General features: G+C 33.4%; 1 protein-coding gene across 7 annotated transcripts in view; it reads right to left on the bottom strand.

The window, feature by feature from the left end:
• Positions 1-3433: 3433 nt before the first annotated feature.
• kansl1l (KAT8 regulatory NSL complex subunit 1-like) overlaps positions 3434-17744 on the bottom strand; it is a 35070-nt gene continuing 20759 nt past the window's right edge. For 4 of the 7 annotated variants that reach the window (XM_073912996.1, XM_684784.10, XM_073912993.1 and 1 more), the window contains 8 exons: positions 13414-13557; positions 12342-12469; positions 12072-12184; positions 10389-10452; positions 10184-10287; positions 9977-10100; positions 6575-6636; positions 3434-3782 (listed from right to left, as the gene is read on the bottom strand). In XM_073912996.1, coding sequence (XP_073769097.1) covers positions 3725-3782; positions 6575-6636; positions 9977-10100; positions 10184-10287; positions 10389-10452; positions 12072-12184; positions 12342-12469; positions 13414-13557 — 797 coding nt within the window. In that variant the 3' untranslated portion in view covers positions 3434-3724. Of the gene's footprint in view, positions 3783-6574; positions 6637-9955; positions 10101-10183; positions 10288-10388; positions 10453-12071; positions 12185-12341; positions 12470-13413; positions 13558-17744 lie in introns of all 7 variants that reach the window. The other 3 variants (XM_073912990.1, XM_073912991.1, XM_073912992.1) reach the window with 1 other exon arrangement.

Here is a 17744-nt window from a genome sequence, read left to right as displayed (position 1 = left end):
AGCATGGCCCAACTAGTTACTAGATACTTCTCTGGGCTTGAAGGCATCAGTGATGGACCATCACACAGTGGAAATGTGCACTGTGGTCAGATGAATGAATATTTCAGGTATTGTTTGTGAGAAATGGATGGCATGGGCTCCGAACCAAAGGATCATCCAGACTGTTATCAGCAACAGGTCCAAAAGTCAAGGTCTGTCATGGTATGGGGTTGTCCCATAGCCCTTGGCAAAGGTAACTTGCACTTCTGTGATTGCACCATTAATCCTACCAATATGTTGCCTATTCCAGGGACGCCCATGCATATTTTAACAAGACAATGCAAAACCACATTCTGCACACATTACAAAGTCCTGGCTGTGGAGGAAGATGATACAGGTACTTGACTGGCCTGCCTACAGTTCCAACCTGTCTCCAATAGAGAATGTGTAGCTCATTTTGAAGTGCAAATTTTGACAATGAAGACCCTGTACTGTTACACACCTTAAGACATGTTTGCAGGAAGAATGGGACAAAATTACACCTGAAAAAATGTAATCACTTGATGTCTTCTTTCAATAAAAATGCTTTAAATTGTTGAAGAGAAACGGCAACATTATGAAGTGGTAAATGCTTTACTGTTTCAACTTTTTTTTTAATGTGTTGAAAGAACTAAAATTGGATATTAAATATGTTTATTTTGAAAACAAAAAACAAACAAAAAACAATAAAAAATCACGCGGAAGACATTAAATAACGTTTGTTGCATAGTCTGCAATAAAATACAAGCGAAAGTACATTTAAAAATCCCTTTCTTTTTTATTTGCGTTTTCCACACTGTCCCAATGTTTTCTGATTTGGGGTTGCAGATGAAATATTTACAGAGATGAAACATGATAAAAATGAAAACTTTAAAAAAGATTAAGTATCAGATCTTTCTTGATTAGAATTCTTCCTAAAATGGCAGATCTGTCTTTGAGAAGAGATCCTGCATGCTAACATCGTGTTCAGACTATTAAGAAGTGCAGCTTAGAGGTGAAAGTGATTGTGCAAAATAAAGAGGAAATCAAGTGAGATAATATCATCCCTGTCTTGTGGATAGGCTCAGATGGAGACAGTAACCTTGACCCCTACTTACAGCCAATTAGCCTTTCCCCAATGAGTGTGTATGCGCATGTGTGTGGGCTGCTGGAGAGATGGGCTAATCAGCTTACTGCTCAAAGACATCAAAGACTACACACACACACAGACACAGACACACACATTTAGGATCAATGTAATGAGATTTGGCGCTGTCAAACCTTGACGTTCAGACTGGGAAGAATCAAGGAGTTAGTTTCAGTGTTTATTGTTTTCAAGTAGTTTACTACACACACAAAAAAGAGTCATGATGAAGTTCATCAATTTTTGAGAATTTTTCATTAATTTCTAGACAGTCAAAAGTTTACATTAATTTTCATTGGGATTTTTTAGCTTTGCTTTTAAACTGTATAACTTTGGTCAAACGTTTCGGGTATCCTTCCACAAGCTTCTCACAATAGTTTGAAGAAATTTTGGCTCATTCCTCCTGACAGAATTGGTGTAATGGAGTCAGATTTGTAGGCTGTCTTGCTCGCACAAGCTTTTTTAACTCTGCCCACAAAATTTCTATAGGATTGAGATCAGAGCTTTGCCACTCCAAAACATTCACTCTGTTGTCCTTAAAGCACGTTTTAACTAATTTGGCAGTATGCTTAGGGTCATGGTCTGTTTGGAAGACCTATTTGTGTCCAAGTTTTAATTTTCTGGCTGATGTCTTAAGATGTTGCTTCAGTATTTCTACATGTTCTTTCTTCATGATGCCATCTATGCTGTGAAGTGGACCAGTCCCTCCTGCAGCAAAACAGCCCCACAACATGATGCTGCCACCTCCATACTTCACATTTGGGATGGTGTTCCTAGGCTTGTAAGCTTTCTCCTTTGTCTTCCAAATGTAACACTGGTCATTATGACCAAACAGTTCAGTCTTAGTTCCATCAGACCACAGGACATGTCTCCAAAAATTATTCTCTTTCCCAGTGTGATTTAGCAATTTGTAATCTGGCTTTTTTGTTGATTCTGGCTTGTTGATTTTGCCATGTTGTCACACAAGGAAGCAGTCTGTTTGAGGTTTTCCTTGAATACTCTACAGTTGTGCCTCCAATTAACTCAAATGTTGTCAATTGACCAATCAGAAACTTCCAAAACCTTGACACCATCATCAGAGCTTTTTCAGAGGCATAATCTTATTGCACGTAAACTTGACTTTCATGAAAAGTTTTAACAATTTCTCAAAAAAACTCTCTCTTATGCTATTAAGCATAACAGATACACATTTGATAATCCTAACTTCCCTAAAAGTGAAAAAGTTTAGTCACATTAAAATCTGACTTTAAAAAAAATGGTTATGTGCTTTTTTATGCAGTGTGTGCAAACTTCTGGTTTCTTCTGTATATCTAGCTCAGGGGTCACCAAGCTTTCTGAAACTGAGAGTTAATTCTTAGGTAATGTGAAGGGCTACCAGTTTGATACACACTTCTCAAATAACAAATTTGTTTAATTTACTTTTAATTATATGTTATTATTAATTATTAATGATATTCATCTATGGGAAGACACTGATCATGTTATTGATTCTCACAATTGTTGTCAACATTTATTTTACAAGGTAGGAAACATAAATATCAATATGCAACACTTTATTTCTATTAATCTCTGCAAGTATTTACATTTTTAAATAATTACTTCTACAATATTTTCACCATCCACTAACGATTTTAACAAATTATGCACTACTATGTACCACGTTTGTCAATCACTTGTGTAACATAAATCAACTTTAAAATTTTACTGAAATTACCACCAAATCTACAGCATTTTTAACATAGCCGATTTTTAGAACAGGCCTGCAGGCAACTTGTGTGATCTCCATGTTGGTGACCCCTGATCTAGCTGTTGATCCAATTAGTTAAATTCCCTGAGATAAGTTTACTTAATATTTAGGGGCATAACTGACACAGCTCCGCACTCCACACAATAGATAAATTAATAAGAAGCAATTAAAACATATTGGATGTACTGACATTATTACATAAATCTTGTTCTTGTTAATTTCATTTGTTGAACAATAAATATCAATCACATACATTTTATTAGTCCAAAAGTGTGTTATCCAAATTAATGGAAATTTTATATGCAGTCAGAATAATCTTTATTGTTAGGTCTAAATATCTTTTTGACTGTAGATTACTTTCAGACAAATACAGATATAAATAATTGCCTATTTCTCATTTTTTTAAGACGAGAAATGTGTTTTATTTGGAAGTTCAAACAACTACCAGTTCTCTTCATAGACATCGAGAGCTTGTCAGGTTTATCAGATAACAAATGCCACTTTGTTCAGCAAAATATGATAAAGAAAGACTAATGGCCTCCATGTGCAGTAGTTTAAATCACTTTAATGCAATTTAATTTAATCAACTTTCTAATACAGAGCTTTTCCCACTGTCATTTGTTTTATGCTTTCAAAGCATCTTTCAGAACAAAATAAATAATTTGAAAGAGGTTACATAAATTAAGTAATGCTTTACAAGCATAAATTTTACTATAAAGGCAGTAAAATATAAACACTGCTTATTTAAATAATAATAAATCTTCTGAAGCACCTGAACATGCTGAAAGAATGATTTATGAAACCAAGAGGGAAAACTTGAGGATATAGAATGTGCTTCAGTATGATGTCATTTCCTGGTGCATCTCAGATTTTGTGCTTTGATGATCTTGAAGTCTGAAACACATTATAATCAGTCAAATGCAGAGAAATTAATAAATAAACAAAAATAAATAAATAAATAAATAATTAAATAAATAAATAATTAAATAAATAAAATCAATAAAATCAATCAATAAAAAATGAACATAAATAAAATCAATTAATCACTCAATCAATCAATCAATAAACCAATCACTCAATCAATCAATCAATCAATCAATCAATCAATCAATCAGTCAATCAATCAAATGTATACAAATCCCAATCTCCATTAAAAAAAAACTAAATGTAATTGTGCTTTTTAGTTGTTGTTGTTTTTATGTTTGTTTGTTTGAAAAGTCAGAAATGTGACTCCAGCTGAGCTGAACTCTACATAATGTTCATGAAGGCTATATTTGTTTATTTAAAAATAAATAAATAAATAAATAAAAAGGATTCTGTGAAATATTAATATAATTTAAATGAACTGTGTTCTGATTGAATATATTTGAATTCGAATCTATACATAAAACCAGCCATTACAGCAGTCTTTGTGGTACTTTATTGGATTTGATTTGGTGCTGATAATCCAAAAATATATTAATTCAAAGAAAATTGAGTATTCTTTACTGAATATTACGTTCAAAAGAAAAACATTTATATTATATTATATTATATTATATTATATTATATTATATTATATTATATTATATTATATTATATTATATTATATTATATTATATTAATGCACATTTGCTGAAAAAACTTTAAAAATGTATATAGTGTGATGAGTGCTTGTTATTCTGAATGTGTCCAACAGAGGGTGGTATGGCTTCATTTTCTGTACATTAGAACGTGTTCTGTTTCGTTGTAAGTTCCCTAATATAAAAATATGATTAATCTACATTTTTTACATTACATTTTACATTACCACGCTTTTTTCAGGGGACACCCATCAAACATGTCTTTATGTGCAAACAAAAAAGATAATTTACCAAAAAAATCATTAGGTATATTTTGAGTCAGCACCTTTTCACCATATGATGAAGCATTAATCAGGGTTTCTGCAGTTTTCATCATGTCAAACGTAAGACTTTTAAAGACCCTTTTAAGACAATTATGAATGAAATTTTAGACTTATACAGAGCTAAACACTTTTTGCAATGGTGCAGTTGGGCTAATGGAATTAGTTTTTTGCTTGCCACAAAAAGAATAAAAATGTAGTTCCTTCTTAGCCACATATTTTAATATATATTTTTTAATACTTTAAAAAAAAAATTTTAACCCAATACATTTATAGTTATAAAAACAGATGTTTCATGCCTATTTATAAATACTATGTCCATTCCCTCTTCTGTAAAAAGTTGTGTATGTATGTATGTATGTATGTATGTATGTATGTATGTATGTATGTATGTATATGTGTGTGTGTGTGTGTGTGTGTGTGTGTGTGTATATATATATATATATATATATATATATATATATATATATATATATATATATATATATATATATATATATACACACACACACACACAAGACATATATTGCCCTGTTATTGTCAGGAGGAATTATGTAATTGTTTATCCTTTTCTTTTCCTGATTAGGGAATTTAATTTTAGAGAAATTGGGTAAAAATGTCTAACAGCTGTGATTATATCTCATAACAGTAAAAAAAAAAAAAAAAAAAGTTGTATTAAGATGGATTGTTGATAATTGGACGTGTGTTGGCCCGTTTGAGTAGCTTTAGTTGTACAGAGGAAAATTAAGACCTTTTTAAAATGATTTAAGGCCAACAACACATTATTTTACTGAATTTAAGAATTTTTAAGGTCAAAAATTTTGTTTTCGAAATTTAGGACGAAGATTTAATTTAAGGATGAAAGTGCAGGCCCAAATACTAATGAATTTTTTTTTTTTGTAATTTTATATTTCTCCACTATCTTAAGTACAGGTGAGCATGTTGTTTAATTTCTACATAAATAGCTAATGACGATGGAACATAATTTTACCCATAGTTTGACTCATTTAATACAAAATGTATTTAATTGGGGCAACGCAGTGGCACAGTAAGTAGTGCTGTCGCCTCACAGCAAGAAGGTCGCTGGTTCGAGCCTTGGTTGGGTCAGTTGGTGTTTCTGTGTAGAGTTTGCATGTTCTCCCTACGTTAGCATGGGTTTCCGCCGGGTGCTCCGGTTTCCCCCACAGTCCAAAGACATGTGGTACAAGTAAATTGGGTAGGCTAAATTGTCCATGGTGTAAGAGTGTGAATGAGTGAGTATTGATGTTTCCCAGAGATGGGTTGCGGCTGGAAGGGCATCCGCTAAGTAAAACGTGCTGGATAAGTTGGCAGTTCATTCTGCTGTGGCGACCCCGGATTAATAAAGGGACTAAGCCGAAAAGAAAGTATATGAATGAATTTAAAATTTACTGCACACTTTTAATCAAAATATATATATAAAAAAAAATCTGTCAATTTAAAATCGTTCAGACACCAACATGGCAAGTCTTTCCTTTGAACCATTTTTCTGCATCCATTTAAATGTCCAGCTCAATCAGGCTTCAGTAACATAATGATAGTGAAGAAATATAACGCTGCTTTGAAATGCTTGATTAAGAAAAAAATATTCCATTTGACATTTGCGCTTTATACTTTGATCCGTCCTCACATCTCAATTTCACATCCTTTCCTCATGTCCTAAAAGCAAGGATCTAAGACCCAAGTAAAGGAAACAAGGATGGGCAATTAAAAAGGTTGAAATACAAATAAAACACCCTAGTTTTAAACCCTGAGCATTACAGGCCAACTGTGCTCTTCATCACACCTCAAAGTCTCCTCGTCTTTATCTGCCAGAGGGAATGTCCGCCTCTTCCATGGCTGCAATGTCTACATGATAGGGAAAGAAATCAAACAATAGTTTGAAAAACAGATATGAATTAAATATTTTATTATTTGATTTATATTTCTAGAATAGAGGTGTAACAGTACACTAAAGTCCTGGTTTGGTATATACATTCGCCGGCCACTTTATTAGGTACACCTGTCCAACTGCTTGTTAACGCAAATTTCTAATCAGCCAATCACCCATTAGTATCACTTGAGCATCGTGAAAATGTTGCTGACCATGTCCATCCTTTTATGACCACAGTGTACCCATCTTCTGATGACTACTTGCAGCAGGATAACGCGCCATGTCATAAAGTGCAAATCATCTCAGGCTGGTTTCTTGAACATGACAATGAGTTCACTGTTCTCAAATGGCCTCCACAGTCACCAAATCTCAATCCAAAAGAGCACCTTTGGGATGAGGTGGAATGGGAGATTAGCATCATGGATGTGCAGCTGACAAATCTGCAGCAACTGCGTGATGCTATCATGTCAATATGGACCAACATCTCTGAGGAATGTTTCAGTTGAATTTATGCCACGAAGGATTATGGCAGTTATGAAGGCAAAAGGGTACTAGTAAGGTGTACCTAATAAGGTGTACTGCTAGTTATGTGTACCTAATAAAATGATCGGTGAGTCGATGTTCCTACTTTATTATTAAATATCCTTATTACACACTTTATTACTCTTTTTTTATGATTTTATAAATTAAATCATAAAAAAAGGCATAAAACAAGCAAAATAACACATACACATCTAAATTAAATGACTGTACAAACAAAATTATAGAAGAATAAGGAAATATGCTTGAAAGACTGAAAAGTTTGATGAGTTGCCCGGATGTGAATGAAAACCGCAGGCATCAGGTATTTCTTCTGTGTAAATATATGTTCTTTAAGCTAACAATCACATTTTATAACAAATTATCAGAGTTTATAACTATTTCAAATTAAGTCCATTTATGATTTAGTTAAGAAATAAAATAATATACATTAACAAGGCTTGACATTAACCTTTTTGATCACCAGCCACTGTGGCTAGTAGTTTCCCAAAATTACTAGCCACTCACCATTTTCACTGGCCACAATTATGTTGTTGGGAAAATATATTTTATATGCTTAAAATTTGACTTTAGCATCCTAATATTACTTGGTTTTGATTTTGTGTTATGTGCACATTCAATTCAATTCAATTCAGCTTTATTTGTATAGCGCTTTTACAATGTAGATTGTGTCAAACCAGCTTCACATAAATGGTCATAGTAACTGGAACAGTGTGGTTCAGGTTTTAGTGTTTAAGTTCAATTCAGTTCAGTTTAGCTCAGTTCAGTGTGATTTAATCATTACTGAGAGTTCAAACACTGAAGAGCAATGCCTCCTCATTCATTTCACTTTTGTGTGTGTGTTGTGTATGAGCTTGCTCAATGAGCATGAGCAAATGGGTTGTGGTTTTATAGCGTCGCATTGCAATTAGTTTTTATTTCACATGACTTTTTAGGGCTCAACAATAAGAATTGACTAAACTTTTTCTCTATTTACATACAGATAAATAAATTACAAATGAATAAATAATTAAATATTGTAAAAAAAAAAAACTGTATAAATACACCTTTTATTCAACAAAACTTAAACTTAATTGACATTTAAAAAAGAATTATACACAGTAATTTGTCCAGGCTCAAGTTCAGTTAATTATACATGAATGTTAATCTCATATTAGAGCAATGTTATTGTAAAGGACGATAATTAAAATATATTAGCAAAAATAACTTTAAGCAAAAGAAAGTAGGTAAAAAACATACTGCGATAATGAAAGGATGATAGCGTGCACACAGTTAAGGTTAGGCTCTCTTCAAAGAATGTTTAAAGCAAAAGCAACTGCTGCTGCTTACAAAAAGACATTTTAACAAAATCTTTAACTCTTGAGAGAAGCAGGACTGTAGGTGCACGAGTGTAAATTTTTTGTCCAGTCAATTTTTAAGGAAAACCGATCGCACCAGTTACATTTCCAGGCATGGATGCTTTGCACAAGAAACCGTTTCTTTTTGAAACTTTCAAACACTCTGGACATTGAAGCCCTCATCAGTGCATTAGGATTGCCTGTGTGCGCGTGATCATCCTCTCATTCGGTATTCACTTGTTTCTTTTGCTCATGCGAACATAGTTATTTTTGTCATCTCTCACGTTGGCCCTGGGCTATTGGGTCATCCTTAATGTTGAACTCTGCTTTTTTGTGATCAACATTTAATTGACTTTAGATTAACAAAATAAATGACATTCAAACAAACAAACAAACAGGGGAGGGGGAGCAACAGACAAATCAACATTTTTAAATCTGAAATAAGAAAAAAAAAAAACCTTTACATTGTCATTCCTTTATATAGTCTAAAATGCTAGAAGAAAAACATTGCCATGCATGAATGGTAAAAACTCTGCTTTTTAAGAAAACTACAATTAAAAAGTTATCTCCAACCAGCCAAAGTGGCTAGTCGGAGCGGCTGTCTAACCAGCCACAGCTGAAATCTATCCTCATTTGGAGAGTTGGCGGGTGTTAATGTCAAGCCCTGTACATTAATATACATAGATATGTTAAAATAAATACTATATAATATATAGAAATAAAATAGAAACAATACTTTCCCAATAAATAAAAATTATTTTCAAATAAGTTAAACTAAATAAAATTGTCCAAGTGAAAGTGAATTCTTTCCCAGAGATGGGTTGCGCCTGGAAGGCCATCTGCTGCGTAAAAACGTGCTGGATAAGTTGCCGGTTCATTCCGCTGTAGTGACCCCGGATTAATAAAGTGACTAAGCCGGAAAGAAAATGAATGAATGAATGAATGAATGAATGAATGAATGAATTCTTTAAGTTATACAAAAGCATATTCAAGTTAGGCATGGGCTATATAAATCTATCATTCATTAAAAAAGAGCATCAAGCTATTTTCAAAATGATATTATAAAGTGAATATTTGTTAAGGCATTTTATTTTATTCTCATGTTCATGCATAGAGATGCATTTGTCCCACACTGACCTGGACAGAGCATTTAAATCCAACAGGGTTATGTTTCTATGCATGTATGTTTGTTTGGCAATGCTTTATACAGGTTATACAGTACGAGTAAGCAGTAGCTGGAGAGCTGGGTGAACTGTGTGCAAACCTACGAGGCAGAGACTATACAAACTTGCGGTCTAACACTTACAATGTTAGGTTGAGAACTTATCTCAAACTACTTATGTTACGGACATAAAAAAGCCCTGTGCCAAACGTCCTGGATCAAAATGATTAGTTGTGAATTTGTGTACTGTTATACCCCTAATTGTGAAGATGCTACCTCTATGTCATCTTCCAGATCTTGAGGAGGACTGATGGTGGACGGGACAGGAGGATGAGCAGGTGGGTGACAGTGAGCAGGATGATCTCTCACACATACAGAAGAGCAACTTTTCCTGGATGACCTGTTGAGTCCAAAAAAAGAAGAAAATATGAACTGGAGAATAAATGAGCTATAAGACACCATAAACCAGCATTATACACAGACCTGATGCTTTGACTGTCCTGATGCCAGCACGACCAGTGGAGCTTCTCGGTACGCTCATAAATCTGGTGTCTCTGAAAGAAATCTGCATCTTCTATTGTTTCTGACTGAAAGAGATAATAATAGTCCATCACTCTCACTGCTCAGACTGGCATTCACCATTTGTATGACATACAGTAAGTTTATAAGTATGAAAAGTCAAACCAACCAGTTTTTCCTCCTGCTTATCCTGCTCTCTTTTCAATAAAGGTGAAATGTTCAACTTTCGCCAGCTGAAGTGATGGAACAGAATGAAAAAAAGAAAGCATAAGTCCATCCAAATTTTTTATGCTTTAGGAATTTCTAAAATTGACTCACTGATACAGTAATCTATCAAGCACCCTGTAGGTAGGGTGGTGGAATGAGCAAAAGCTTACTACATATTACTGTTATGTATCACTGTAGATTTCTTTTCTTTTTTTTCAGGAAACTCAGTGGGAAAAAATTATTTGATTTAATGGTTATGGCTAGTGTTAGAATATTAAGATAATAAAAAATGAAACTAAAATAACCAAAAGAGAAGTATTTAAATATAGTAAGTTAAATGATAAAACATATAATTGCAATTAATCAGAGTTAAAGAGATACTATAGTTCCCCAAAATATGAAGATATTTTGAATAACATTGGAAACTGGTAGTCGTGTACTTCCATATTTTCTTGAAAAATATATCATTTTCTACTATAAAAGTATATGCTTTTTGTACCAACATTCTTCAAAATATCTTCTTTTGCGTTGAGCTGAAGAAACATTTTGTATCGATTGAGGTTGATGGTAAGTGCTAGTACTTTATCAATAACTAACTGCTACAAACTGGTTACTGGTTGAAACATGTCATTTCAATTGGGACTAGAACATAATATTATATAGTAGTTATTCATAAGGTCGCAGTGATTATATTTTAAGGTATTATTTTATTGTAAATACACTAGTACTGAATCATTAGAGACTAGAACATTGTATTTTAAATGGATACTAGCTTTCTAAAATATATAAAAACAAGCATTTGCTCATTCAAAAGGAGCTTGTGAGGTTTCTGCTGTGGCGTCGACACGTGGAGCAGCATAGACAGAGCGCTCCCATAACCACTGGTATTAAACCTCCCTTTTACATCATATATGGTCACCTAAACCATCCTTAAATAACATGGAGGGGGACAAAACCAAAAAAGCTAGGGTAAAACAACAATTGAAACCTGAAAACAAAAGGGGAAATCAGCAGATGAAAAATACAAGACTGACGGGATAGCTAATAGCCTGTCAGCTAGCATTGCAGCAATACATACAGACATCAGGGCTTTCCAGATAATTATTAAAAACCAATTTAACTGCCTTCTGAGAATCTCTCACAAAAGATGGATGTGAAAATGGAACTAAGCAACTTTAAACAAGAAGTCAATCAAAAACTGGAAGGCCTTATCACGGACCTAAACGCAACGGCTGAAGCGGAGCAGCGAGTTGGAGAATTGGAGGAGAGCGTAGCCGAGTTAAAAGAAATGCTCGATCAAACCATCCAAATTCAAAAAAATTTACAAGAAAACCAGCTCTTACTACATACTAATATAAATATATTAATAGAAAGAAAGGTCATTAATGGAGAAATCAAGAATGGAGAAGAAAAAAAAAACAAGTACTAGTAGAGCAAATAGTAAAACAGCTTTCTTACAAAAGTTTTTAAAACTGAAACATTTAAAACTGAAATTTAATGCCATTTTAAACTTAATTTATTTTTAAATAAAACCTAAAATCAAACTCAATATAAAGAAAAAAGGAATTACTGACTAGTGTACATCTACACAAACAAATGCTGATGCTTTTCTGATGTTATTATCAAATATCAAAACACCTAATACCTGGGCGTCAGTATGTTCTTATACTGAAGCTTTTCCACTTTCACAGAGGAGAAGAGAGACATGGGAATGACAATGTTATCGATGCAATCCCAATTTCTTCTGTTCAATGAAAACTAAAGAAAAAGGGATAATGTTTGATTATTTTCTTCATAATATAAACCTGTAATTATGTAAACGTTTCCTTTTATGGTAAGGGACATTGATCATTGTTTGGATTTTTGCAAACTGAAATATGCAGTGTTTCTCTTGAGGTTTGATCAAAGGGCAGACCTGTGAAATTCTCTGTTGTGATGGTGTACAGTAAGAGATGTTCACATCCTCTGAAGGTTCCTCTACATGACTGTCATCACTCTTGGACACCAGATAAGGCTGCGGTGTAACCCTGGAGACCTGCATGCCTGCAACAAAGCACTGTTACTCCTTAAACTACTTGTTCGCATAAGTGAAACACAGGGGGGAATAAATGTAAATAAAAATTCTGTCAGCAGAAAGCATGTTTAGGCCTGGAACACACCAAGCCGATGCCAAACAACTGACGAAAACCAACTGTTGTCGCTTTGCGTCGGCTTGGATCTGGTCCAGTCTGTACCAAAAAGCTGCACATGAACACAACAAATTAAAGCCGTCTGATAGAAAGGTAAAACGAGTGTAGAGGGCAGTAATTGGTTTTCTCATTCCACAAAGGGAACTTCTGAACACATACATCGTAAACAAAGCAGGATTTAATACCGTTATCACAATAATTCCCACCACAGAGGGATTTACTCATGCAAATAGATCTGATAATCTAATAATCCATATTTTATCCATAGCTTGCAAATATTTGATAAAGACAGCAAAATTACAGCCGGTTTCTGTGTGCTCCTTCTTGAATTGTTTAAATAGGTATGTCCCTTTAGTTTTTTTTTCTAACGCTCTGATTTGTTGCTGAACAACCAATCAGAATCGGGCCAACTCAATCTAAAGTTAACCCAATGAGAGGCAACGTTTGGAACACACCAGTGCAACTAGCCAGACCAACATGGACCAATGGCCAGATGAAGCCCAATGGCCGATCGTTGAGTAGGTGTCCCAGCCCTTACATGCACAGCAATACACTGATAATGCACAAAAATCTGTTTGGTGAAATACCCTGTTGGCCCATGTTTATTTGCTTAATAACTGGGATAAAAACAGTGGAACATAAAATGTAAGCTCAAGTTAACAGAGCTAAAGTAAATAATAATGGATATAAATATTAAATAAAGTCAAATAAAAGATGACAGAATTTGAATAAAGAATTTTTTAATAAATTAATGGCAATTTTAATTTTGGGCTGGACCATCATATTAGACAAACGTACCCGTTGGTCTCTCAGAATAGTGCAGTCTCCTTTTGCTTTCCCTGTAAGCATGACTGTGGTCTCGGGCACTTGCCCATCGTATAGGAGTGCTCTCCCGTCTGTGTCTCTTCAAATGCCCTTTGTTTTTTGATCCGTGACTGCATTCTGTAATCATTAATTATAGAACATTAACACATATTACTACTACACAACAAGCATATTTATGACAATTATATAAAAATATTTGATATCTCTTTATTTTGATTTCATTTTGTTGAATTTAAGTAAGGTTGTCTCTACATACCAACTAATTCTCATTAGATCACAAATAGACTGTTAGGTTAGCGTTATGGTTAGTGTAAGTTGGCATGTACTTGCAAAGTTTCTTATAGTTAGTTAAATGTCTGTTGAAGGAGCAGTATCAGCAGATATTAAGCAGACAGTCTACTAATACTCAAATGAGAAGTAATTGGCATGTAAATGCAACGCAACCTTTAGTCAACAAAATGTGCAATAAGGACCATCCAAATAAAGTCTTACCAAATAGATAATCATTTTACACATCAGGGTACTTTCACAAAGCATTTTTGAGTCCCACACTCCAAATTTTCATGAACATTTATATTTTTATATCATTTATAAAATCGTATAATCCGACAGAAAATTATTTCCACTTCTTCTTACTTCATTTAATTAACAGCCAATGACAAGACTTTTGTGAGAATAACCACTAATATGAAAAAGTATGCAGAAAATATATTTTATTTGTAATTTATTTAGGGAAGCATTGGTATGCTCACTGACACAAAGGTGTAAAATAAGATCAAGAGTAATCAAGCTAACCAAGACAATGTAGGGTTTACAAAATTAAAAATGTCAATAAAAATCACTGGTAAACTTTTTAACATCAAAAGTTGCCAGAGAAGAAATCAAAGTCCCATATAAATGAAAGGAAAAACTTCATTTAAAAATTACAAAAAAAAAGTAAATTTAAATTTAACATTTACAGTTGAACTAAAAATTATTAGCCCTCCTCTTAATTTTTTTCTTTTTCAGATATTTCCCAAATTATGTTTACCAGAGTAAGAAATGTGTCACAGTATTTCCTATCATATTTTTTTTTTCTTCTGGAGAAAGTCTTATTTGTTTTATTTCAGCTAGAATAAAAAAAAGTTAGGGATGCTCCGATCAATCACATTTCATTACTCAATTGATACTCGCTAACCTGGCCGATCTCATGAACCAATCACAATTGTTTGTTTACAAGTTTACAAGCAGAGGACATATAAGAACTGAAATCTTTCTGCATATCAGAACTGAAAGATCTGTGTTTTCAACAATATTGCAAGTTCATTAAAACCTGGCTGGAAACATTAGGTAAATTAAAAAAAAAAAAATTATTTGAATTGAAAGAATTATTTGAATATTTAATAATATAACTTATCGTAATATACTTATTGCAATAAACAGTATGGACCTATTAACTTTTAGTAAAGAATAATGGATTTATAGGTGTACATTTAAACTTTTAGCATTTTAACATCAAATATGTGCTCCAAGCTTCAATGAGACCTGTTGAATTCTTCTTCCATCATTTGCAATGTTTCCAAATTGCTTTGTTTTATATATTATTTCTGTAAAACAATTTCTGACCATTACATGTTCATACTAAATGGTTATAAGAGACATGTTTAAGGAATTATATGCAACATCTTTAATTCATTAAGGAGAGATCTCCAATTACTACTTAGAGTGAAAATGTGCATTATGCTTTTTTTCCTTTTTTTTATTCTTGTTTATTAACAAGAACCAGCATGTACGGTTTTCTTATACAATAAAATCCCTTTACATTTCTTAACAAGAATGAAATAAGTGAGAAAAAAAGAAATTAAAGTAGAAGAGAAAGAAAACCAAAAAACAGAGGAGAGGGTACATAATTATCAAATTACATACAAATATATTACGCACATTTTCCAATTTTAGTTATTAACAAGAGTTATTAATGCACTTTTTTTTACAGAAAATGCATATATACAAACATTTTGTGTAAAAATGTTAAAGGAGGAGTATATATAAATTGTTTTAATTGCTTTTCTATTATGAGACTTGGAAATCACTTTTATATACATTTGAATCTCTTTTTCTAGCACCATGAAGAGGTGAGGTTTGCTTTTGGAAAACTTGGATTTATGTATGTGAATTATATGTAAATTTATAAATAAAGTTCATATTAAAACCAGCATCTTTTAAATAGCAATCCTTAACATAAAAACCCAAAATCGCATGTTTATAAGATAAGGAAAAGACATTTAAAGTGCATTATGCTTTATAAAGCTTAAAGCATTAGAATTGTTACTCGGTAACGACCATGACAAGGAATTGGCACTCTGTATAGACTGTAAAAATTCTAATCTAAGCATTCCTACATTTTTTTTATTTTGTATATTTTAAAGTCAATATTATAAGTCCCCTTAAGCAGTATTTTTTTCGATAGTCTACAAAACAAACCATCATTATGCAATAACTTGCCTAATTACCCTAACCTGCCTAGTTAACCTAATTAACCTAGTTAAGCCTTTACATGTCACTATAAGCTGAATACTAGTATCCTAAAAAAAACTAATAAAATATTATGTACTGTCATCATGGCAAAGATAAAAGAAATCAGTTATTAAAAATGAGTTATTAAAACTATTACGTTTAGAAATGGGGGAATAATATAGAGGGGGGCTAATAATTCAGGAGTGCTAACAATTCTGACCTCAACTGTATTTTACAATGCAGTTTCTTTTAATTTAGGGAGGTTTAGTGTAAATTGACCCACCAATATGCATATGAGTTTGTTTGACACTATATTACCATACTGTATGCCTTAAAAACAATACAGAGGGCAAGGATATCACAGGGGAACTAGAAGACTGTAATGCATTTCATCTATAAATAATTTGACACCACTGAAAGGTCAGCAAGTGCTTGTAGATCTGTTCAATGCCTGCAGGCTGAATTTGTGAGGTGTTGTGATTTGTGAGCCTCCACTCATTGCCTGGAAAGCTGCAGGACTGTAGACAGACCGCCTGAGCTTCTGAGATAAACACAGACAATACACCATAATGTTATGTCTAAACCCACCCAGCAGCCTACACACACACACACACACCCCTTCATCATCCCACACACTGGACTTCAGAAGAACTGCCATTAAAAGATCACACACATGCTGGTGATGTGAAGACAAGAGGTATATGGGGGGGGCATGAGGTGTTTGCGGAGAAAATATTCCTAGCATTCATTTACCATTTAGTTCCTACGTAGTTATTTTTTGCTCGCTGACTCCATGTGTGCCTCGCAGCGCTGACAGAAAATCAACTAAACAGCTGGAGGTGTGCTTTTACTTTAGAAAGCCATACCACACTTCCATTCCAGTGCAATCACTCACTCACCCTGACAGTCTTTATGTTAAGAATAGCATTTCTGGATCATTAGCCCCCCTAGTCAGACAATAACCAGCAGAGCAGAGAAGAGTGGCAGAGCATTAATGATTAGAGCGGGTGAGTCAGAGTCCAGTGTCAGGTCAGTTCAGCTCACTTCAAGCACAACGCTGCATTAAGACTGAAGCAGTTATTGACATGATCCTCAGATCTGCACTGGACATGTGTGTCACTGTGTAAAAAAAAAATGCCGCTTAAATGTTCTAATCAAGCCAATGTCATTCTTTCAATTTAGTGCACGAGTCTACAATGGAAATTGAAAGTTAGATAACCTACAATTTCCAATTTCCAAGTCACTGTATAGTCCTACATGAAGTTAACCTAAGTTGAGTAAGTCCTATTTCATGAGATACATATATTTAGATTTTTTAAAACTTAAATTGCACAATATTGGAAAAACTGGTATTGCGATATTTTATTTTTCTGCAATAATTATTGCTGTGTGAATACAGTTTCACAAGATAGTTTAAATAGCTCTATTTAATGGTTCTCTAGCAGTATTCAGGTACAGAAATGAAAGAATCACAATGCAAAAAAATGCTTTTCTCCCTTTGCTTTAGTTCAAATATCAAAAAAAAAAATCTATTGTTGTTGGTGTTGCATAAATCATATAAATTCCTTATAAATACAGTGATTAAATACAATTCTGTGGCTACTGCTCAACTATAATTCAGACTGAATGTTGGGTATCTTTCGATGTGACTATTGTGGATGCACACATTGCGATATCGATGCTAAAACAATATATTGTGCAGCCCTATTAAGGATCTCTCTGCATATTTTTGGAATTTTATTAAAATTTTTTATTGAATACAAGAAAAATAACATCACTGCATTGAGGAGAAAATACATTAACAAACGATT

The sequence above is a fragment of the Danio rerio genome, chromosome 9 (genome assembly GCF_049306965.1).
Source record: "Danio rerio strain Tuebingen ecotype United States chromosome 9, GRCz12tu, whole genome shotgun sequence".
NCBI lineage: Eukaryota > Metazoa > Chordata > Actinopteri > Cypriniformes > Danionidae > Danio > Danio rerio.
Note: the sequence above shows the minus strand (reverse complement) of the source record. Positions and strands in the feature narration are given on the sequence as shown.